At 42.5% G+C, this 25,237-nt stretch overlaps 1 protein-coding gene across 6 annotated transcripts in view; it reads left to right on the forward strand.

Moving 5' to 3' along the window:
* agap1 (ArfGAP with GTPase domain, ankyrin repeat and PH domain 1) overlaps positions 1-25,237 on the forward strand; it is a 786,550-nt gene that overhangs the window by 334,464 nt on the left and 426,849 nt on the right. For all 6 annotated transcript variants that reach the window (XM_069934384.1, XM_069934385.1, XM_069934388.1 and 3 more), the window contains exon 3: positions 9,497-9,584. In XM_069934384.1, coding sequence (XP_069790485.1) covers positions 9,497-9,584 — 88 coding nt within the window. The remainder of the gene's footprint in view (positions 1-9,496; positions 9,585-25,237) is intronic.

A 25,237-nucleotide genomic window follows, 5' to 3' on the forward strand; every position in this document is an offset into this window, starting at 1 on the left:
ACCTAACACCGGCTTAGACTTTCTGCACTTGAAAACAAATTTACAGCATTTGTGGGCAGTGTTTGTTTTTAAAATGTGACCAGAAGGATGTACTGATCTTTGTGCTGTGGAATTGTGCCTTTCCATCTGCATTTACAATCAGCCATTAACTTTGGAAAATCCCAAGAGTGAAAACATCAAACTGTCTTGGGCCAAGCGGATTCTCACAATCAGTAAACAAGGAGTAAAGAGGAAAATTCCTAACCACATTTTATAGAGCCTGAATTATTATTGGAATATATTTGATTCAACAAAAATCAGAAACTCATAATTCATCCAAAAAATTCAATTAATTTTGTCTTGGGCGAAATAAGCCAAAATTAGTCTTTGGGGCCAGGGAAGTTTCTTTGCCAAAAGGTAATTATGGGTTGCTATGCCACTTAGCGCTCACTTTGCTGTCATTCAATAAAGTTTGATGTTTTCAAGATATTCTACAAACAGTTTGCAGAGAAGCAATCCAGTATGTTGCAGCTCACTTGTGTAAAAAATGTCAAAGGGAATAGCAGCAGGGGTGAACTAATGGGACCTTTGAGGCTCCTCAGCCATTCAGCAGGTTTGCAATGGAAGCTGAAACACAAGACTTTTGTTGCCTGATCCCTGGACAGTTACAGAGAGATGTAGTACAGAGCAGACATATCAGGCCATCAAGTCCATCAAACCCCCGCCCCCCCCCCATTTATATGAATTAGACGTTAACTTTTTATTCTTCCATTCAACTCCTCAAATGCCCCCACCCCCCGCCCCACAAATTCAAGCCTTCTTGCCCACACATGGAAGAAATTAACCCATCCGACCTCAACGTTTATGGAATCCAGAGAATGCGCAGTGAAGCACTGGGGAGAACATGCAAACTCCGTGAAGGCAGCATCTGAGGTCAGGGTTGAACGTGGGGCTCTGAAATTTTGAGGCAGTGGGTCTACCAGATGGGCTACAGAACAGCTTTTTATTCACGTACCTGCCTGATTTTTACTCATACCTTGAAGAACAGCCCAGGCCCAAAACATCAGTTAGATATCTTTACCTCTTGTGGGTGCTGCGAGACCTGCTGAGTTCTTCTGGCACTTGTGGGTTTCACTCCATCATACCTGTGCCCAAGAAGAGAATGTCTACCGACTACTGGCACTCACATCCACAGTGATGAAGTGTTTGAGAAGCTGGTGTTGAAGCACATCAGCTCTTGTCTGAGCGGCGACATGGATCTGTTCCAATTTGCCTATTGCAGCAACAGGGTCTACAGCAGATGCCATCTCACTGGCTGTACACAAAGCCCAGGAACATCTTCTCAGCAAACATGCATACATCAGGATCCTCTTTATCGATTTCAGTTTGACATATAACACCATCATCCCCTGAAAATTGAGCAGCAAACTTCAAGACCTGGGCCTTAATACCCCACTGTGTAAGAGGATCCTGGATTTCCTCAATTCCAAACAACAGTCAATGAGGATTTTTTAAGAACGTCTCTACAACCTCCCTCGGTACTGAAACACCACAGAGCTGCTTTCTTAGCCCCCTGCTCAACTCGGAGTACTGTGTGGTTCAGTACAACACCAACACCATCCACAAATTTGCTGACGATACCACGGTAGATGGTGGCATAAAGGAGGTGATGAGTCAACATACAGGAGGGAAATTGAAAACTTGGCTGAATGAGTGTGAGATTATTGCTAATACACCAATGTCATCAAAACCCAGGAGCTGATTGTGGACTTTAGGAAGGAAAAACCAGAGGTGTATGGTTTAGAGATTGTTGGGGGATCAGAGGTGGAGAGGGTAAGCAAATTTATCTTCTAGAGAATCTCGGAGGACCTTTCCTAGACCCAACATCATTGTGAAGAAGGCATGTCAGTGCCTTTACTTCTAAAGGAGTCTGCGGAGGCTTGGTATAACATCAAAAACTTGGGCAAACTTCTAGAGCTCTGTAGTGGAATGTATGCTGACCAGCTGCATCACACCCTGGTATGGGGGCACCAATACATCTGAATGGAAAGCCCTGCAAAAAGTAGTGGACACACCCCCAGTACATCGCTGCAAAACTCTCCCCACCATTGAGAAAATCTACATGGAACGCAGCAGCAATCATCAAGGATCCACACCACCCAGGCATGCTTTGTTCTCACTGCTGCCAGCAGGTGCCACAAGACTTAGGAACAGCTGCTACCCCTCCACTATCAAATTCCTAAACTCAATCAGGGACCCATTTAAGGCTCTTCCATTGCACAGTATTTATTTACACATAGAGGTTGGCAGAGCAGTTTGTGCAACACCATAACAGCAACAGCGATCGGGAATGGGGTTTGAATCCCGTGCTGTTTAATGAGTTTGTATATTCTCCCCGTATCTGCATGGGTTTCTTCCGGTTTCCTCCCACCATTCGAAATGTACTGGGAATTGTAGGTTAATTGGGTGTGATTGGACAACATGGACTTGTGAGCCAAAATGACCTGTTATTGTGCTGTATATTTTAAATTAAAACATTTTAAAAGGGTGACGCTGTCAGATTTGCTGTAATGGCAATGCTACTGCCAGTGGAGACCCAGGAGAGCAGAGACACAGCTATGCTCCAAAGGGTTTATTCACCTCGTCTTAATGCCAATGGCTTTGTAACCGGTGTGGGCACCAGACAAGGGAAGAGTATCTCCATTGAGCTGGAGAAGCAGAGAAACGACCCAGAAGGACGGTTACCATGGCAGCGGACCAATGAGGGGCTCAGTAGCTGAGGAACCCACACCAGCTGCAAGTTGTTGGCGACTCGTGGTTTGGGGGCTCACATGGGCTGTGGGTTGTTGGAGACTGGTTCGTGGGAGCCAGCCAGTCTCCAGCAACCCACACCCGGGATTTGAGAGGGTGGTGAGGGCAAGAAGGGCTGCTGAAGAGTCTTGGGCACTGAAGGGTTTCCGATTGTGTAGAGGTTTTGGATCTGGAGCTCGGGTTGCCTATGGATCAAACAGGAGTCAGTGCAGCTGCAGGAGCGCTGGAGACGAATCCATGGACACTCAATAACTCTGAAAGGATTCTCTTCTGCTTTTCTTTCTCTTACTGTAAGGGGCGCTGTATGACATTAATGGTAATTTTGCCTTATGGCAGATAGAAGGAAATTTCATGTAATAGTACATGTTATGTACTATTACATGACAGTAAAGGAATCTTGAATTATTGAATATTTACCATATATTTTGGCAGCTAAGATGACCCTTGAAATACCCCCCCCCCCCGCCAAAAAAGGCCAGATACAAAAACAGGTGACCTTAAAATTCTATCCAGGAAAGCGGTTTGGTCCCGACTACCTCCCCACTGCCACCGATCCCTGACACCTTCTAATTGCTACTGCCGGTCCTGAAACCTCCCCACCGCCAGTTGACGACACCTCCCCACTACAACCCACCCAGACATTTTACAATTGTTTAAAAAAAAGAACTGTAAAAGCTCGAGGTTCCCCCTCCTACCCGGGATCCCAAGGTCCAAGGTCCGCGCTCCTGCCCGAGGTCACACTTCTGTCTGGGAGCCTGAGGTGACTTCTTTGATGCGGACGGCACCACACCCAGTGTTGATGCCGAAGACTTGGACCCAGCTCCGTTTGGTGTCTTCCCGGCCAGAAGCAAAGATTTTGGGGTTTTTTTTTTACTTGCTTGCTTAATTTACAGATTTGTTACTTGGCGATTGTGGTGGTGTAGCAAAGTTTGGGTGTTGCTGGGAGGCCTGGACACAAGTCTGTGATATGTTCCTTGCAGCCACTGTGAGGCGGTGTGCAGATAATATGACCGATATGAGCTAAAACCATGAAATTCAGGCTGAAATCGAGGTCCCGTCTGATCTGAAGGTTGTCTTATCCATTTAAATGTATGATATATTCTGTATTGCACAGTCAGTTTTTTTACATTTCTCTCCTTTGTATACTTTCTTGAGTACAGTTTTTCTTTGCACTGCCAATAAATAGAAATTCTGCCTGGTCTGCAGGAAAAAGAATGTGATGCCAGGCATGTACACTGTCAATAAATCTGAAGTTTGAACAACGCAGACATGATGGGCTAAAGGATTGTTTCCTTGCTGTATCTCTCTAAAATACTTGATTCACATTAACAGCAAGCCAAGGCCTTAGTGTCTGTATTTCAAGGGTCATCTTAGCCGCCAAAATATATGGTAAACATGACTGCATGTTTCTAGCATTTACTAAGCTGGCACCTTCTGTGCATTCTCCTCTTTTAATCTGATATGCGTGCATTGGCATCAAATTGTTCCAAAAAGTAAACACTCTTTTTGTAAATTTGGCACTAATTATAAATGCAGCTGCAGTCAGCAGAGTTTACTAGTGCTTGGAATTAGAATTAAGTGATGGATTTGGCTCATAACTGATCGTTTTTTCATCCTCACGATGTCAGCCTTTGATCTCTTTGTTTATGGAGGAAATCAGAAGATGGGCTTGAACTTTGTAACAAGTTCACAGTTTGTACAGAAGCCTTCCTATAATTACAATGTTCATCTTTATAATGTGGACATTGATCTTACTTCCTTCGGTTTGTGGTATAATTTAGCTTCACATGTAAAAAGTTTGAAATTTTGAAAGGTTAGGTTGCATAGAAAATGAATCAAGAAATTGAAATGGCATGATTTCTGAATTAAAAGGACGAAGTTTCCTCCCCACCTTTTTACTCAGGTGTCTGTCTGTTGTTACAGATTCTTGATAAAAAAAAAAACTCAGGCCCAAAACATTGGACATGCCTTTACTTCCTCTGGATGCTGAATGCCCTGCTGAGTTCTCCAGCACGTCCGAATATTACCCCCGATCCCAGCATCTACAGACTTGTTTTTCTTTTTTATTTCAATTCACTCAAGATATTTACAAAGTCTCTTAAAAGTTCATTTTCAAGGATAATAGTGATTGCAGCAAACTTGGCTGGTGGAAATTGATGCAAGATTAAAAATCCAACTTTTTTTGACATAGGTTCCTTGATTGCAGATTTGAGAAGTGCAGGGTATGCAATGCAGTAAATGAAAGGCAAATTGTGAAGGAGGGGGCGGTTGAAAGGGGCAGCGGGGTTAGAGGGAAGGCATCACATCGCATCAGCGCTGGCAAAGGACAGGACTGTGGGGTGCAAAGTCAAAATGAACAAGAGCCCAAGATCTTGGGCATGAGTCTATGGCTCGTCTTTCAAGGTTCATGGGGCAGCTCATCACTCAACCTGACATCCATGGTTCCACAATGCAACATGTAAAATGGAAAAGGCAGATTCCATAGGCCTCCTCAGCAGTGGAGAGAATAATTTGGGAGATTGCCTTGTTGAGCACCTTCAGTCTGTCCACGTAATCGGCAAACTCCAGCGGCCAAACATTTTAATTCACACCCAATTCCCACACCGACATGTCTGTCCATGGCCTCATGCAATGCCAAACCAAGACTACCTGTAAATTTGAGGAACACCAGTTTCCATCTGGCCATTCTCCAACCTGATGGCATTGACATCGACTGCTCCAGATTCCATTGGGCTCCTCCCTGTCTCCCTCTCTCTTTCCATATATCACCTTTCTTCTAGCTCCCCAGCCCATTCCCTCTCTATTCAGAGAGTTACCCCTCCCCCTCTCACCTCATTTTTTTTTTCTCTTCTGCCTTCCCACCCATATCCACCTGTTCCACACTATTGCCAATATCCTGCTTTGGGAACCCTCAGCATCTGAACTGAGTTCCTGTTATGTCAACTGATATGATTGCATGGCCTTTAAATGGTTCTATTGTGAAGTTCAGCACTGTTCAGCTGTACAAGGAAACTAAATGCAGATCCTGCTCATTAAATATTTTTTTGCCAAATGTTGCTTGAACAGGGTGCTTTGTATCTGTTCCACAGCTGGAATCTGTGCTCTGTGTGTATTTTGTTTGGGGAAGAGTATGCGCGCTGGGAGAGCTGATTCTTACTTTGTGGTGGAATCCTGAATACATGAATGGACAGGATTGAAAAACCCTTAATGTGATGGGACGGTGAGGAAGAGCATTGCTGGATCCTTTGACCAAATCATTGCTGCCCTGCCATCATCATTGTCGAGTAAAATCCCTGTTATCTGGAATTCAAGCAAGTGGCAGCCTCAGGCAACCGGCAAAAAAAAATGGAGGAAAATAAATAGGTAAAAAATACGGATTTAAAATTGGCACCCCTTCGTGGTTAGTTCACCAATCACACAGCATGCAATCTCCAGCAACTGGCAAATTCACTTATCCGGCATCTATCAATCCCCATAGGTGCCCGATACTGGGCAATCATACAGTACAATCATACAGATTAGGCAAGTTTCCCCCTTTGGAAAAAGAGCAAAGAAATTATTTAAAGCAGAAAGGGATTGTGTGGAGGCCAGTATATTGAACCTCCTTGCAATTCAGCACAGAACTACACACCCATTGTGCTTGAAAGTTTCTTTATAGGTATTATGGCCTTGGATGTTGGGAGGACAATGCCAGAGGAACTGCCTGGAATCCTGTTTAATTTGTGGAACTGACAGTGGACCTCTTTGATACATCTACCCAAGTTCCTTGTTTTTAGTCTACAATCTGCTGATGCAAGATGCTGATTATGTTGGAACTGAAGGAGAATGTGGATGTTCCACATAATCAGGTAGTTTTCAGTCGCATGATTGTCATCGCATTCAATGCCGAACAACCTGTCCTCAACCCCCCCCACTTAAGTCCCACTTGCCCATATTAGACCCATACTCCTCCAAGTGTTTTGTAAAAGAAACTAATGTACCCTGCCTCCACCAATCTCACTGGCAGCTTCTTCCATGCGCCACTACCTTCTGAGTGAAGAACTATCCTCTCCTGTCCCTTCTAATCCAACACCCTCTCTTGAAAGACAACTTTTAAAATAAAGAATTTTCAATTATTTAATAGTTGGTCGTCTCAAGATGCCTTGAAGCACTTTTTAATGTCTGGAAGTTAGGTCAGCAATATAATGTGAAATATAATGTCTGGAAGTAAGGTCAGCAATATAATGTGAAGAATACTCAGCCAAGTTATTCTGAGCCATCCAAATGGAGATAATGTCATGTTAAGTTATTGTGTCCTCCACTTCCAGACCCTGATCCGTATGGATTGGTAAGAACATCTCTATCAGTACCGGAGCATCACAGGATTCCAGTACTGAGAGACAACCAGCAGGGAACTTAGCCCCCTGCTTTACTCACTTTACACCTACGACTGTGTGGCTCAGAATGACAACCCCATCTATAAATTTGCTGACAATACCATGGTAGAGGGTTGTGTATAAAGGGGAGATGAGTTGGCCTACGGGAGGACAATTGAAAACTTGGTTGAATAATGTACAAACAACAGTCTCTCAATATCATCAAAAACAAACAGCGGATTGTAGTCCAGGAAGGGAGAACCAGAGGTGTACAATCCAGTGATCATTGGTGGATCAGAGAGGAGAGGGTGAACAAATTTAAATTCTTGGGAGTCACCATCTTGGAGATGCTTTCCTAGACACATGAATATCATCGTGAAGAAAGCACGTCAGGAGTTTGTGGAGGTTTGGTATAACATGGAAAACCTTGGCACATTTCTACAGATGTGTAGTGGAAAGTGTGTGGACTGGCTGCATTATGGCCTGGTATGGGTGCACCAATACCTCTGAATGGGAAGCCCAGTATTATCACACCCCAATATTGAGAAAATCTGCATGGAACACTGCCCTCAGAGAGCAGCAGCAATCATTAAGGATCCACCCCACCCAGGACATGCTCTGATCTCGCTGCTGCCATCAAGAAAGAGGTATTGGTGTCGCAAGACTCATACCACCAGACTCTAGAATAGTTGCTACCCCTCTACAATAGGTCTCCTAAACAACAGACTCAATCAGAGACCCAATCATTTAATGACTCTTACTTTGCACACTATTTATTACTGAATATTTATTTTTTTCTGTATTGCACAGTAAATTTGTTCACATTTCTTTCATTTTTTTTACATTAATCTCTTTTGTACAGGTATACACCATCTTTTTCTTGAGTACAGTCTTTTGCACAACTGATCAGTAGAAATTCTGCCATGCCTTCAGGAAAAAGAATCTCAGGATTTGTTGTATGTGATGTCATGTATGTACTCTGACAATTAATTTGAACTGAGGTTCAACTGAGGTTCAGCTGGCCAGGATATGAGGGAGAACTCGCTCATTTTTCTCAACAGCTCCATGGAATGGTTCACCTCAAACAACAGATGGTGCTTCGGGACGAAAGGCAGCAGTTTTGAGTGATAATGTTGGCAAAGGATAGAAAAGGGATCTGTGCGGCTGCAGAGGGTGCGGGAGCACTGGAGAAGAATCCACAGACACTCAGTGACTCTGAAGGGACTCTCTTGCTTCTCTTACTATAAGGGCACCGGACAAGACTAATGGCGGCTCTTTCCCTTGCAGCAGACTAAGTAAATTTTGTGTAATGTTACATTTTCTGTTTTATTACATGACAAAAAAAGGATCTTGAATATTGAAAGGGCTGCCCTTTACAAATAAATGCAAAAACTTTGAGTCATCTTACTGCACACTGACTAAAATGCTTATTACGCACAGGATTTTAATGGTCTTCCTTAGTTGTCTGGCAGTCGTGATGTTATTCAAATTCTGCTCACCTCAGTGAGTCAGAATATTCTGTCGAATTGTATCAAAATATTCAATTTTGCTGCATTAGCAGCCAAGATGGCTGTGTCTAAAGTTCTTGAATTTTATCACCCTGTAGGATATAGATGCTGGAGGTGATAGAACCATATCTCAAAGTTAAATCTTTAATCAGTGTCGGTATTTCAGGTTGTATGTGTACATGGATGGTTCAAATGAAAGCAGCATGGCTTATATTGGATGGAATATGGTGTTCTGAGAGGCTTGATGCTTGTTGTAGGGCACTCCCATTGTGGAATGAACATAGAACATTTTATAGCGCTGTAAGGCCCCTTCAGCTCACATTGTTGTATGGACCTATGGAAACCTCCACAACAATCCAAGTTTTCTCTACCTCACATCCATAATTTAGTCTTGCCCGGTGCCCTTTCTTACATTCATGTGCCTATCTCAGTCTATTGAATGTCCCTATTGTACCAGCCTCCACCACCAACCCTGGCAATGCATCTCAGGCACCCACCACTGCCTGAGTGAAAAAAAAACTTACCCATAGCATCTCCTTCCACCCATCTTAAACCAAAGTCCTCTGGTATTTGCTATTGTTGCCCAGGAAACGGGTGTTGGCTGTCCACCCGGTCAAAGCCCCCTCATAATCTTGTATACCTCCAATAAGTCACCTCTCATTCTTTGTTGCAAGAGAAAAGCCCCAGCCCAGTCAACCTTCCTTCATATGACATGTTCTCCAATCCCGGTAAATCTTGTCTGCACCCTCTCTAAAGCATTGATGTGCTTCCTGTAATGAGGTAGCAGAACTGAGTACAATTCTTGAAGAATGAGATCTCATTGACGTTGCTTTTGTTTTTCAGGGGATTGTGGGTAACTTAGCCAGCGGCAAGTCAGCCTTAGTCCATCGCTACTTGACAGGAACCTATGTGCAGGAGGAGTCTCCAGAAGGTAAGCGAGAGTGCTCAGTTTGCTGATGTTCTTCTGATGAAACACTCAGATGTAGCGAGGGGTCAGTACTGTGTATCCAGTGTTGGCAACCACACCAAAACAAAAGTCCCTGACAAACTAGAGTTCAGATGTCAACCCAGAATCCTAGACTGGATGCTGACGATTATATTGCAACATCCACACACCAGCTTTTGATTGTGTCACGTGGAGCTGAGAGTGGATAGGGATTACTCTGAATAGGACGACAATAAAATGACAGATATTTCCCACCAACATTGCGAGAGACAGCAGTCCCCACTGTGGAACCAGTTTGCATGTATCAACATTTGTTTTGTGGAGCTGAAAAACAACCAAGGATTTCCCCTCCTGATCGCGATTATGAATGAACAGGAGGAAGAGGCACCACGTGATGCCATCTGAGGTCTGGTTGTATGTTAGAAGTCACTGTTAATGGTGGCAGGTGATGAACATTTGGAAGTCACCATCCAGGCGAATTTTCCAGAACTGAAATGTTAAATTCCTAGCCCAGTTTCTGCAAGGGTGGGAATATTTAAATCGATGATTCACGTGTCTGCCAATTTTACCCTCCAGCGAAGCAGACCATTCTCTGCACCAGTTGCACACTGAGCATTGTAAAGGTCACAATACAACGTTAGGGTGTGGCTCCCACAGGCAGCCTGTGACCATATCTCACCGAAACATGAGGAGAGCTCCTCATGTCACACTCTAGTGAGTGTGACATTCTTGCATCATCTGGGCAATGTTTGTAACTTGTATTGAGGACATCAGATCACTTCAAATTTGATGCCGATGAAATGTGTAATTAACACTGAACTTATGGATGTGGTTTTAAAAAAGAGATCCTTAATTCAGTTCAGATCTGTACTCATGGAGTTGATGGTGCCCTGATACATTGCATTTAGAAAGAAAAAACTCATTTTCTTGTGTGACATCAGCCAAGGTGACAACAATAACTGCTCTTTGCTTTTTTTGTGGGGTTAATTTTCTGTGAATGTTTACAGTTTAACAAAAAAAATGACTGAACTGAGGAAGTTACAAATTACCAACCTATCGGAATAGTTAGCTGTTCCCTGTGGAATGGTTAATGTTTTGTTTTTGTGCCCTAAAAATTGAGATGATTTTTTTTTAATTATTTTTTATTTTTCACACTGTGAACCATATCAACCAAAATATATACAAATGTTTCTCATTAAATATACACACTGGCATTTTCTCCCTTTTTTTTTACCCCCTCCAAAACCAATAAATATTCAACAATATTGAGATAAATTGTTGATGATCATATGTACCAAGGTACACCAAAAAACTTCCAGGCAAACCAATAGTACACCAATAGTTATACAGTAAAACAAAAATGAAGGGAAAGTATCACGTGAAACACAGGTGTAGGGTACAGACTTCAACAGTGCAAGACATCTTACATTAATGGGAGATCTGATAACGTAAAGAAAGAAACCGTCCTTGAATCTAGAGGTGCTCATCTATGTGCTCAAAGGGAGGTGGTGGGGGGAGGGGGGGAGAAGAGATTTTAATCCAGGTGGGATGGGGCCTCCAATAGTCTGGCTGCTTTCCAGTCCAAAGTACACACTCCAATTACTGTTCAATGGAGGTAACCCCAGTCCTAAAAGCTTCATCACTCTGGAATCACTACTCATACAAATTCAGAAGTGGGCTACCCTATCCCTCGAGCTTGTCCTATTATTTAACAATATCATGAGACATTGGAGCAGAAATAGGCTATTCAGCCCATCAAGTCTGCACTACCATTTAATCATGAGGTGATCCACTTTTCCGCTCAGCCCCACTGCCCACCCTTCTCCCCATGATGTTTGACTCATGACTGACTTAGTTTAACTTTACATTTCCACCCCTGGTAATGTTCTAACCCACCCCCCCACACCCAAATGGATTATCAAGAAATATCTAACTTAAAAGAAAATGAGGAACAGTGTTTCAAAGACTCTAACAGTATTTGAGAGACGATGTTTCACCTCATGTCCATCTGAAATGGGTAACCTCTTATTTTAAGTACTTTTCCTTAGCTCTAGATTCTCCCACAAGATGAAACTTATTTTTCCTCTCCATCCTGTCATGACTCCTCATTTCAGTCAAATCCCTTCTCAATCTTCTTCGATCTAGCAGATTAAGCTAGATCCACTCTTTTCTCATTAAAACAATGCACCCATTTTAGCTGTGGATCAAGTAAACTTCTCTGAACTGCTTCCAACACTTCAACATTCTTTTCTGCATTGATACCACCAGATGTGGCCTCATCAATATCCCCTGCAACTGAAGCATCGGCTCCTGACTTCTGTGCTCATTTCCCTTTGCAAGAAACAACTTTCCTCGAGCTTTCCTACTCATTTTTCTGAGTGTGCACCATTGATTTGTTTTGCAAACTTGTGCCACAACACCCGGTCCCTTAGCAGCCCATAGTTCTGCAATCTCTCACAATTTGGACAGTATGCTTTCTGCTTTGGACAATTTTGGATCTCTCTCTTAACTCTCCCAACCTCGTCTAATCTCTCTTTCATCCCTCGTGTCCATGTTCCTGCCCACAGCAGTTCTTGCAATCTCACCTTTCATTCAGGTGATTTATATAAATTACAAAATTTGAGGCTCTAACATCAGTACCCTGTATTTTACATCTTGCTAAAAGGCCATCAGACCTGGGAGCAGAATTAAGCCACTTGACCCATCATATCAGCTCCGCCGTTTGAATCATGGCTGATGTATTTTTCCTTTCAACCCAATTCTCCTGCCTTCTCCCCAGAACTTTTGATGCCCTTTCGAATCTATGAAACTCTGCTTTAAATATGCCTTATGATGGCCTCCACAGCCATCTGTGGCCACATATCCCACCGATTCACCACCTTCTAGCTGAAGAATTGGACATCCTTTCATTAAGAGGTTGTGCACTGTGGTCCGTGACTCTCCCACTGCTGGAACCATATTCTCCACGTCCATTCTTATCTGGCCCTTTCAATATTCTATAGGTTTCAGTGAGATCACCCCCTCATTCATCTGAACTCCAGTGAGTATTAGGCCTAGAGCCATCAAACTCCTTCGTACCAAGGAGTGGGCGAATGACATTTTTTTCCAGGCTCTGAGCTTCATTTGAATCGAACTAAGTTGCTGAATGACTGGAAATAATGTAACACTTTATTTAATGATGGACATGCGGCTCACCTTGACTGATATCATTCAGATTATGCAGCTCTTTAGATATTTTCATGCCAGGTGCAGTCATGTCATATTCAGTTACTCAACCTACTGGAAAGAAATTGACCACGGTGACTTTCATTTGAGTCCTTGCAGTCTTCTGCAGGTTGTTCCGTCTGTTCTCAAAACAGCTTCGTCACATCATCTCAGAACACACTGTTTATTCAAAATGCATGCAGCTTCTAACATCTATCAATAAGATGTTAAAAATAAAGATTTGATTAAAGTATTTTAATGATGCATTTTTTTTGTATTCCTCTTTTGTTAATTGTACAGGAATTTGTATTGATGTTTATTATCAGTGGAATGAATAAGACTTTTTTTATATATGTGTTGTATGAAAATGATTTGGTTTTTAATATAGAGTTCTATTTGTTTCTTTCCTCCCTACCCATAATCACAGCACTTTGAACTTATCTGTTAATTTCCTATGTCTTTCTACTGTGAGATTGCCCTTTTAAAAATACAATTGTTGCTCTTTGTCAGTTAGTGTTTGCTGCTAAAATGAACTAAGTTTGTGTAACACTGTAATTCTTGGATTTCTTCTTCTCACTGAAGTCCAGCTTTGTTAAGTCATGTCCTGCTTTTTCTGTTGAATTGCAGTCTGTTGGTACTCGAACACACAGCCCACTTTTATCAAAATTCAGAGTCGTGAACAATCTACACTGTCAATTTGCTTCCTAGTCAGTCAATTCATAATAATCTTTGTAATTTTTGTATAATTCTGTGCCAACAATAACAATTTGATGTTTGAAGTTTTACACACTAATATCAGAGAATAATGTTTAATTAGTCTGGTTATGGACAAGTAATAATGAATTGTAAAATGTAGAGATAATTAGGCAATTTTTGTGCAGTTCATAGACCATCAAATGGTCTATGTAAACATTTGCCATTCGTCTTTTTTTGGGGGGAGGATTGAGTGAAAGATTCACTTCTTTGAGGCCAGTTTCCTTCCTTTCTCTTTTATTCTGCTGAAGAGGTTGTAACTAACTGTGGTATCCTGATGGCTCAAAGCATGAAATGCCGGAGGAACTCAGTGAGTCCGGCAGTATCCAATTAGAGCAATAGATGGTCAATGTTTTGGGCTGAGGAGATGCAAGCAGGCTTTTCCCAGCAAGGTTAGGTGAGGCAAGAATAAGAGGAAATGGGTAAAGGGTGATAGGGGAAATGTTTAAAGGCAGCTTTAGAAGGAACTTCATGCAGAAACTGGTGAGAGTGTACAATGAGCTGCCAGCTGAAGTGGTGAATGAGGGCTCAATTTTGACATAGAAGAAAAAATTGGAAGGGTACATGGATGGGAGGGGTCAGGTGGATGGGACGAGGCAGAATAACAGTCTGGCATAGACTAGATGGGCTTATTTCCATGTTGTTGTGGTGCATGGTTCAATGGAAAGCCCTTCAGGAATCCTGATGTCTATTCCTCATGTGTGATCTTCGACAATGAGTAGCGTTGGCCACTCACTTCTCTGTTCTGGTCCTGGGAATGGTTCTCAGTTGAGTTTAATTGGCTCAGTTCAAACTGGCTCGCTCCTGCTTCTGGATTAAATCTCAAAGGATAAATGATCACGTCAAGGCCTCCAGGTTTACATCACAATTGGCGCACAGGAGAACTTTGGACTCTGTGGTTTAGCAATTTTTTTTAAACTAATTCGAATACAGGTAAACACCAAACTTTTTTTTAAAGATAAACTGGGAAAATGTCAACAGCTAAAAATTTTAAACAACTTACTGTTTATACATTTCAAATTGTATCAGTGATAGTCTTGTGCCTGCCAATATTCCTTCAAACTACTTCATTCTAGGCTTGTCTTTTGAAACCAGGCTGGACTAATTCAGCATTACCCCCTTTAACGTGTGAATATCAAACTGATGGTTGGTTAAAGACCACAGATCTTAAGCAAACAGTGAGAAGTCGGAGGGACTCAGTGGGCCAGGCAGCATCCATGGAGAGAAATGGACAGTCGATGATTCTGGTTGGGACCCTTTCTTGGTGTTGAGTCTTGATAGTGTCTCGACCCAAAAGGTTGCCTGTCCATTTCTCTCCATGGGTGCTGCCTGGCCCACCGAGTCCCTCCATCTCCACATTGTTTGCCAACTAAATGACTGAATGGGAAGCAACAATGACTCTTTATTGATATGTTCATTTTAACACATTGAGAGACGTATTTTTGCACAAAACTAAGCTATGCACAAATGTTTCCGCAGCAGAAGATAAAATCATTGCTTTAACATTTGGGTTTGACTTACTGGCACACTAGTGAATTTAAGAGCAGGAAATGCATCTGGAAATGTGCGCTCTTAGTGCTGTTACTCATGACTGGCTGTTCCATTCTTTGCAGACATGGATGCAGGTAATTTGCTCTGTTTAATCGTGGCAGCGGCAATGCTTTCTTCAGGAAGGGAAGATGGCCCAGCGCTGTACAGTAGAGTTCTGTTTGTTCAGTGTGCTCATCCATGTAGTGTTGAACATTAGTCTTTTATCCATCAGACATCTCACATCATAACAATCCATTTTTTTTAATTTTGTCCAATAGAGGCAGATACTGTCTGCATTTGTACTTATAATGTGGCTAGTCCAGCTCTGCAAATCCATTGTCCTTTGACTAATTATTCATACTTTTTGCTAATGGGCTTGCAAATAAAGTTGCCATGGTAACATCCTACTACCTGGAGTGTACTTGCCGATAACTAATTTCACTAATTAGCTGTTTGATCTCATTAGCTTTTTCTGTGGATTGAAGGAGTCTGACTCCAGGGAAACCACCATTCAAGGCCCAAGTTCTCCACCACACCATGCCTGAATTTCGACACATTCCCCCCCTCCCCGCCCCCCAGCTCCCTGATCTTTTAAATGATATGAGACAGCTTACAACAGCAAACTCTCACTCTGCGTAGAATTGTCAGCATTTAATTAATAGCAAAGACCTCCCAGTGGCCAACCATTTTAATTCTGTTTCACAACATTGCCACTCCAGCATGTCTGTCCATGACCTCATGTACTGCCAAGTTGAGGCCACCCACAAATTCAAGGATCAACCAAACTTTATGAATATCGACCTCCAATTTCTGTTAACCCCCCTCTCCCAGCTCTTTCTTTCCCTATCCCCTGTCTCCTTCCTTCCAGCTCCCCACCTCCTTCCCTGTTAGAGCTACCCCTCTCTTAGCCCTCTGTCCTCTCCCTATACCACTTCTCAGCTTCTGTCCTCCTACCTGTATCTATTACTTAATCACCTGTGCTGCTCCCCTTCTGGTCTCTCTCCCCTGTTGCTCTATTATCCCCCATCACCATCCTCCCCCTGTCCCCGCTATTATTTGGGAGTCAACTTGTTATTGCTTAACCTGTTCGTTACCTTTTACTTCCTGTGGATGCTGCATTAGTTTCTAAAACATAGTTTTGTTATTAAACTCCCCCATCCCTCCTCTACATCCTATCCACATCACTCTCCATTCTCTCTCTCCCTAATCGACCCCTCCACTCCCTTCCCTCTTTCCCCTCCCCTCTCTTTCCCCTCCCCTCTCTTTCCCCTCCCCTCTCTTTCCCCTCCCCTCTCTTTCCCCTCCCCTCTCTTTCCCCTCCCCTCTCTTTCCCCTCCCCTCTCTTTCCCCTCCCCTCTCTTTCCCCTCCCCTCTCTTTCCCCTCCCCTCTCTTTCCCCTCCCCTCTCTTTCCCCTCCCCTCTCTTTCCCCTCCCCTCTCTTCCCCTCCCCTCTCTTTCCCCTCCCCTCTCTTTCCCCTCCCCTCTCTTTCCCCTCCCCTCTCTTTCCCCTCCCCTCTCTTTCCCCTCCCCTCTCTTTCCCCTCCCCTCCTTTCCCCTCCCCTCTTTCCCCTCCCCTCTCTCTCCCCTCCCCTCCCCTCTCTCTCCCCTCCCCTCTCTCTCCCTCCCCTCCCCTCTCTCTCCCTCCCCTCTCTCTCCCCTCCCCTCTCTCTCCCCTCCCCTCTCTCTCCCCTCCCCTCTCTCTCCCCTCCCCTCTCTCTCCCCTCCCCTCTCTCTCCCCTCCCCTCTCTCTCCCCTCCCCTCTCTCTCCCCTCCCCTCTCTCTCCCCTCTCCTCTCTCTCCCCTCCCCTCTCTCTCCCCTCCCCTCTCTCTCCCCTCCCCTCTCTCTCCCCTCCCCTCTCTCTCCCCTCCCCTCTCTCTCCCCTCCCCTCTCTCTCCCCTCCCCTCTCTCTCTCCTCCTCTACCCTGCCTCCTCACTCCCCACCTCCTCACTCCCCCGCCTGCTCGCTCCCCCACCGCCTCCAATCTACCCCATCTCCTCTGTTCCCCAGACTCCCCCTCTACCTCCTCTCCAACCACTTCCCCTCCATTGCCTCCTTCCTCCTCAGCACCCCTCCTCCTTGCACTCTCTCCCTCTCGCTCTCTCTCTACCAAACAAGTCAATGGAAAAGTATTCATTAGGAGGTTCTGAATCAGTGACAAAATATCAAGAGTTCCATTCTCTTTCTCAGCAGCGATAATTACCAGGTTTCACTTTATTTTGAAGTGAACACATTAGTACTGTTAATTTAGTATCTGAAGCCAAAGTGTAAAAAGGCATTGGGTACCTGTAAACGATCATTCCATTTCAGTCTGGTTTATTTAAGTTCTTTATGAAAAATCATTTGCCCCTTGGCAATTGGTGCTGCCATGTGTATTAGGCAGCGACAACTTGGAAGTTGCCCGTTCTCCATTTAAAAGCTTTTCCCCATCATTATCAGTTTGTGACAATAAAGTGTGGTGTGCCTGATCGAATTCTGCAATCAATTAATCTCAGGCATGAATATTTTTAGCAGCTTGATTTCGGTTATGCTTCAAATAATGCAAGTCAGAGTCATCCATCCTGAGCATTGAATGTAGTCAGTGAGATATTGCTCACGCATTAACCATCAGATTTCTGACTATAGCAGTTGGTGCAGAGTTTGAAAAAGGCACTCAGCAAATGTCTTGTAGATTGTTGTACCTCTCTGAAGTACTTTGTGAATTAACTTGTTTTGTCCTCTTTTAATGATAGATGATAGGATTGATTATTTGTCCCATGCTGATGATGGATCCTTGTGATCGATGGTCTCCAACAAGATGAACGTCACATTAAATGAACATTTGATTGCTCATTTGACTGGTACAGATTGATTGTCTCCCTTGAGGAGAATTCACTGTCTCCTGTTGCCTTCCCATTTGCATCCTGAATCACAGGTGGTACATACACTCCTTTCTCTTCCCAATTAATTGCTAAAAAGATGCGACTCAGAGTGTTGACTGACCATTTCAACCCACGCTTACTTTCTTGTCTGGTTCCTCCATGTCCCCAAAAAATGTTCAAATCTTAGCCATTTGACTCTGGAGAAGGGGGTATGGATTTGGATGATTTATAAAGAGGTAAGGGTGACAATTGATTCCATACTGGACAGGTAAACCCTCCACAATGAGGGAGAGATGTTTGACCCTCCACACACCAAAATATTTCAGATGTAACATGTTTTAACCTGCACCTTGTACACCGGTCTCCTGCAGTTAATACTCTCTGGTACTGAACCCAGATGTAACATTGACCCTTCTCTATGTCCAAGGGCTGCTGAATGGTGGAAAACAGGTTTTTCCATTCTGAATCCTATATTTATCGGCAATATAAATTAGTTAAGTTCCCATACTACTGGTTCAGGTTTATTTTAGAATGCAAAAATAACGGCTTTTCTTCTGCAAATAGTGATAAACATCTCCCTGGACATCTCCAACTTTGCCAACAAGGAACTTGTGGAAATCTTTGTGACCAAATTTGAGACTCTCTGTTCAGCTCCCTTTGCCTCTCATCCCTGCTCGAGACTAGTAAGCCAATGTTTCTGTGACACCTCTTTTCCTGTATCCTTTTTCCTGACTTCCCATTCATCTACTCTGAATTCATCCTGTCCACGACTTCCCAATGGACACATGGGAAGTTGTGAGGCCACGTGAGGTGGCAGCTCCCTTGACTGTATTACCATTGAACAGCCGATACCCTTTTCTTTCCTCCTCAACCCCTCCCAAACAACTTTTAAATTAAAAAAAAAATTAGTTTTGACATACAGCACAGTAACAGGCCATTTCAGCTCATGAGTCCATGCGACCTAATCAACGTACAACCTCTGGTATGTTTTGAAGGGAGCCCTCGGGGAAAACTCACACAGATACAGGGAGAGCGTACAAACTCCTTACAAACAACGTGGGATTCGAACCCTGGTCCCGATCACTGGTGCTGTAAAGGCATTGCACTAACCGTTAAGCCAACCATGTTGCCCAATGGGCACTGCCATATTCTTGTTCAAAGGTGCTGAACTGTTCTGTTGTAAATAAATAAATCTTTGACCCCTCCATCTTGCAACACTCCTCTCCATTCCCATCACTCTCCACAAAACACCTCAGGAAGAGATTAGAATGAGCATTCCTAACTAAGCCTTTTTGGGAGAAAGTTATTAAATTTTTTGCGAGATTTATTCCAAACAGAATTATATGTGAATCCATGGATGTGTTTATTGGGCTATATGAATCCAATTACAGTATGCATGGAAAAACCTCAAATCGCATTTATTCAATTGGGCTTGGCAGTGGCCAGAAAATGTATAGCAGTAACTTGGAAAAATTATGTTGAGTTAAGTATACAAAGATGGCATAAAGAAATTCAATCTTGTTTGTATTTAGATAACATTAAATTTACAAAATAATTACTCTTTTTTGTTAAAGTGTCATCTTTGTATTTGGAATTTATGGACTTAAATGCAAAGTAGATACTTATTTATGTTTAAAGATGTAGATTGACATGTAGACTTACAACTTAACCTATTTTGATTTTGTATAAATGTTTTTTTATATATATAAGCTCCAAGGGAGGTGGGTATAAGGGGTGGGATAGTTGGGAAGGGGGTTGGGGGGGGGTTATAGGGGGGTAGATTTCATTTTACTTTGTGTTTTATGTCTGTATTTTCTAAAATTTTAAATAAAATTTTCAAAAAAAGAATGACCATCCCTGGACCCAAGCCTCTCTTTCCCTGCCCACTGACTGCCTCTCTAGCCGTGTCCTTGATCTATTGCTTTGGACCTGACTCTTCGCTGGCCTCCAGTGTTGTACCTGCCATAATCTTGAGGACATCCAAATTTCTGATGCTGTTCACCCCTCACAGGTGTATGTTCTGAATTGGATTAGCTTTCAGTTCTTCGCCTCACTTTACAAATGTTCAACTTTAATTACAATATCTCCATGACTCTGCACTCCATTAACACCCTCCTCCACCCCTTCCAGAAAGTCCCTCCCCAATACCTTGGAATTCTCATATTAAGCCTCCATGTCCCTCTACCCTGTTTTCCTCCTTTAACTTTGGTGTTTTGGCCAAGCTTTTGGCTGTGTGCCTACATACCTCAGTACATCTTTGTGCCAAATTCTATTTGATAATCTTATACAAAGAAGCTTCAGAATTTTTACCCCATTCATCATAGTTTGCAGTGAATGCCCAATACACTTTGTATCAAAATGATCCAGATTCCTGTGCATGGTGTCAGAATCAGAATTTATTGTCATGAATAAGTCACAAAATTCATTGTTTTGTAGCACCATCACTGTGCAAACATTCATATAAACCACCTGACAAAAATAAATAAAAATAGTGCATGAAAAGTCAAAGTAAGGCAGTGTCTTTGGTTCATTGTTCATTCAGGAATCAAAGGGGAGGAAGCTGTCCTTGTGCCGCTGAGTGCTTGTCTTCAGGCTCCTCTATCTTTTTCCCTATGGTAGCAGAGTGAAGGGGGCATGGCCTGGGTGATGGGGGCCCTTGAAGACAGAGACTTTTTTTAAGGTTGCCACTTGTATATGTCCTTGATGGAGTGAAGTATATCGCTCGTGATGTTGCAGGCCAAGTTAACAACCCTCTGGAGCTTTTTCGTGACCTGAGCGTTTGCACCTCTATACCAGGCAGTGACACAACCAGCCAAAATAGAAGTTTTCAAGAGTCTTTGGTAACAGACCGGATCTCCTCAAACTCCTCACAAAGTATAGCTGCTGGTGAGCCTTCTTCATGATCACATCAACATGGAGGCTCCAGGACAGATCCTTGGAGATGTTTCCAGCTACAAAGTGAAGTTCTTGACCCTCTCCATTACTGAGCCATCAAGGAGAACTGGATCATATTTTCCTAACATCTTCCTGGTCCATAATTATCTCCTTGGTTTTGTTAACATTGAGTGCAAGATTGTTGGTGTAAGACCACTGAACAAGCTGATCTATTTCTGTCCTGCACACTTCCTCATTGCCATTTGTGATTCTGCTGTCAACTGTGGTGCCATTGGCAAATTTGTAGATGGCATTGGATTTCTGACTGGCCACACAGTCATGGGTGTCTAGTGAGTAGAACAGCGGGCTAAGCATGGATCCTTGAGGTGCGCTTGTGTTGATAGTCAGGAGGAGACGTTGTTTCCAATTCATACTGACTGTGGTCTTCCGATGAGGTCAAGGATCCAGTTGCAGGGGGCGTGTCACGTGATGACATGGGGTGTTTGACTGCAAATCCTTACTCTCCTCGATAAGTTGAAAAAAAATGACAAAAAAGGTTATAAAAGTTAGGTAAAATAGAAGAAAGAAATGTTTAAAGGTACACAGAACAGATCAACATGCCACTAAAGAAGGATAAAGCTGTTACAGTGACACAAGAAACTGAACACGAAAAAGAGCAAGAAAAAGAAGAAAAGCCTACCTTAAGGAAGGATTCTGGAGCTGTCCGGAAGGTAACAGCCAAGGGGGACAGGCCAGATGCCAGGGAGACCGTGGACACTGTGGTACAGGGTCTCTTCTGATGAAGGCCAACTACATCGGGAGAAGAACTGTCTCTGCACGTATGCGAGGAGTCGCACCGGCGCAGAACACAAAAAGAGGGAATTTTTAAAAAGATTCCTGAAGTCTCCAGCTCCAGTGAACAAGAAGAAGACCAGGAGGAGCAAGAAAAAAGTTCAGAACATGGAATTATGAAGAAGAGGGGAAAAAAATTACAGCTGCAATGAAAAAGTACACGGACACTTTTCAGTAGTCTACGATGACATTAGCAGATGAAGTTAAAAAAAAATGGAGAGAAAAGCGAAAGAATAATGCAACATGTGGACATGAGATTTGAAGTGGTAGATAGAAAAATTAAAGGAATGAGTTTGAGATTCGAGGCATTAAAGAACAGATGAAGAAAGTACAAGCTGAAGCTGCTGCAAAGAATGAACAATTAATGCAAAAAATAGACAATTTGGAAAACTAGTTGAAGGAATAACATCAAGATTGTTGGACTTAAAGACGGTGATGAAGGTTAAGATATTAAAGGGTTTTTGCAACGTGGGATACTGGAATCTTTGGAACAGGCTGAATTCCAAGGAGACCTGGAGATTGAGAGAGCCCATCGAACACTGAGACCAAAGCCACAACCAAAGGTCTCATCCAATACTTGTTAAATTCCCTTAATATGAAGTAAGAGAGAAGATACTGGAACTAGCAGCAAAGCAAGCAAAAGAAAAACAACTACCTCTGATTAACAATGGAAATAAGATTTTTTTTTATGCAGACATAAGTTTTGAATTGTTAAGAAAGTAAGAAGAGTTTAATCTAGTTAAAAATTTGTTGCAGAAGAAAGGCTATACCTTTGTCTTGAGGTATCTAGCTGTTCTGAAAGTTTTTGTCCCAGATGGGAGAAATAGATTTTTTACAGAACCCAATGAGGCAAAGGTGTTTGCCGATTCATTGCCTGAAAGAGCAAGACAGGTGGATGCTGATACTTGAACAGTTTATATGATAGAAGGAGTTTTGCTGTAATGGAAAAAAAAGTTTCAAGAGTGTTTAAATGGGAGGAGGGCTTAATCTACAAGTTATCTATATATATTTTAAAAGATCTATGACAGAATCAGAATTGATGATAAAAAATATAACAAGGAATTGTATGGTATATTGAGTGAGTTAGTGGGGAATATGAAGCTAACTACTGCAAAGTCATTTACACGAGTGTGATTTTGATCACCTCCCGAATAGATCAGGGAAATAGAGACAAAATAACATCACACGCCGTTGGGGTTGGGGGGGGGGGGGTTCTTTTTTATCTTAGTTCTTCTTTCTATCTTTTCTTTTTCTATTTTAAGCCTGAATTTATTCAGGGCATTGTAACACATGTTATTAATACAATGGGAGTAAGAGGGATGATGGATGGACAGACGATTTAATATTGGTACTTAATGGTAGGAAAATTGAACTTTATTAGTATTAATATTAATGGAATTCAGAATCCAATAAAACAAAAAAAATTGTTATGAAAAAAACTAAAGTGAATATAACTTTTTTGCAGGAAACTCATTAGACTGAAAAAGTACAAGTGAAGTTAAAAAGAAATTGGGTTGGAATGGTATTGTCTTCTTTGTTTAATTACAAGGCCAGAGGAGTAGCTATATTAATAAATAAATTACCAATTAAAATATTGAGTACAAATATAGATAAAGCAGGAAGATATGTAATGATTAATTGTCAAATGTATTCAGAATATTGGAATAATGAATATATATATATACACCGAATATAGATGATGGGAAATTTATACAAGATATTTTTATGCAATTATAAAATGCACAGGGAAAAATAATTATGGGTGGAGATTTTAATTTTACTTTTGACTCGAAATTAGACAGATCCGAAAGAAATTAAAATTAGTTTATTTGCATATGATGTTATATGAGGCGCCTGCAAGCTCACACCAAGACACAAGGGCAACTTGTCCGTGAACTACTCTTTGCAGACGATGCCGCTTTAGTTGCCCATTCAGAGCCATCACTCCAGCGCATGACGTCCTGTTTTGCGGAAACTTCCAAAATGTTTGGCCTGGAAGTCAGCCTGAAGAAAACTGAGGTCCTCCATCAGCCAGCTCCCCACCATGACTACCAGCCCCCTCACATCTCCATCGGGCACACAGAACTCAAAACGGTCAACCAGTTTACCTACCTCAGCTGCACCATTTCATCTGATGCAAGGATCAACAAAGAGATAGACAACAGACTCGCCAAGGCAAATAGCGCCTTTGGAAGACTACACAAAAGAGTCTGGAAAAACAACTACCTGAAGAAACACACAAAGATCAGCGTGTACAGAGCCGTTGTCGTACCCATGCTCCTGTTCGGCTCCGAATCATGGGTCCTCTACCAGCATCACCTATGGCTCCTAGGACGCTTCCATCAGCGCTGTCTCCACTCCATCCTCAACATTCATTGGAATGACTTCATCACCAACATCGAAGTACTCGAGCTGGCAGAGTCCACAAGCATCGAATCCATGCTGCTGAAGACCCAACTGCAGTGGGTGGGTCACGTCTCCAGAATGGAGGACCATCCCCTTCCCAAGATAGTGTTATATGGTGAGCTCTCCACTGGCCACCGAGACAGTGGTGCACCAAAGAAGAGGTACAAGGACTGCTTAAAGAAATCTCTTGGTGCCTGCCACATTGACCACCGGCAGTGGGCTGATATCGCCTCCAACCATGCATCTTGGCGCCTCACAGTTTGGCGGGCAGCAACCTCCTTTGAAGAAGACCGCAGAGCCCACCTCACTGACAAAAGTCAAAGGAGGAAAAACCCAACACCCAACCCCAACCAACCAATTTTCCCTTGCAACCACTGCAACCGTGCCTGGCTGTCCCGCATCGGACTTGTCAGCCACAAACGAGCCTGCAGCAGACGTGGACATACCCCTCCATAAATCTTCGTCCGCGTAGCCAAGCCAAAGAAAGAATTATATCTTGCAAAACCAGAAATATCATTGAGGAAAATAAATGTACAATTGGCAGAATATGGTTTAATATCAGGCTAGAAAGTTAATGTAGAAAAGAGTGAAGTGATGCCTATGAATAGCAGGAACTATACTCAAAGCAAGCAGGTGACGAAGTTTAAATGGAAAAAGGAAGCAATTAAATATTTAGGAATTAATATTGACTGGAATTTTAATAATTTATGTAAATTTAATTATTTACCATTACTTTTAAAAATTAATGAGATTTTAAAAAGATGGAAAGATTTACCAATAACTTTAATAGGAAGGATAAATTGTGTAAAGGTGAATATTTTTCCAAGGATACAATATTTATTTCAATCATTACCAATCCCTGTACCAATGAGGTTTATTCAAGAATTAAATAAAAATGTAAGAAAAGTTATTTGATGTGATAAAATGCCAAGTATGGCCTTGGAAAAACTGGCTTGGGAATTTGATCAGGGAGGACTAAGATTGCCGAATTTTAAAAATTATTATAAAGCAGCTCAATTAAGGTTCTTGTCCTCCTGTTATCAAACTGAGGAAAAGACAGTGTGGGTACAGATTGTAATGAATAAAATAGGATATTTTTTGAACAAATAGCATGAAGAACTGTTAAAAGGGAAACTAGAAGTACCAATTCTAAAGCATT

Source organism: Narcine bancroftii, chromosome 4 (genome assembly GCF_036971445.1).
Source record: "Narcine bancroftii isolate sNarBan1 chromosome 4, sNarBan1.hap1, whole genome shotgun sequence".
NCBI classification, from domain to species: domain Eukaryota; kingdom Metazoa; phylum Chordata; class Chondrichthyes; order Torpediniformes; family Narcinidae; genus Narcine; species Narcine bancroftii.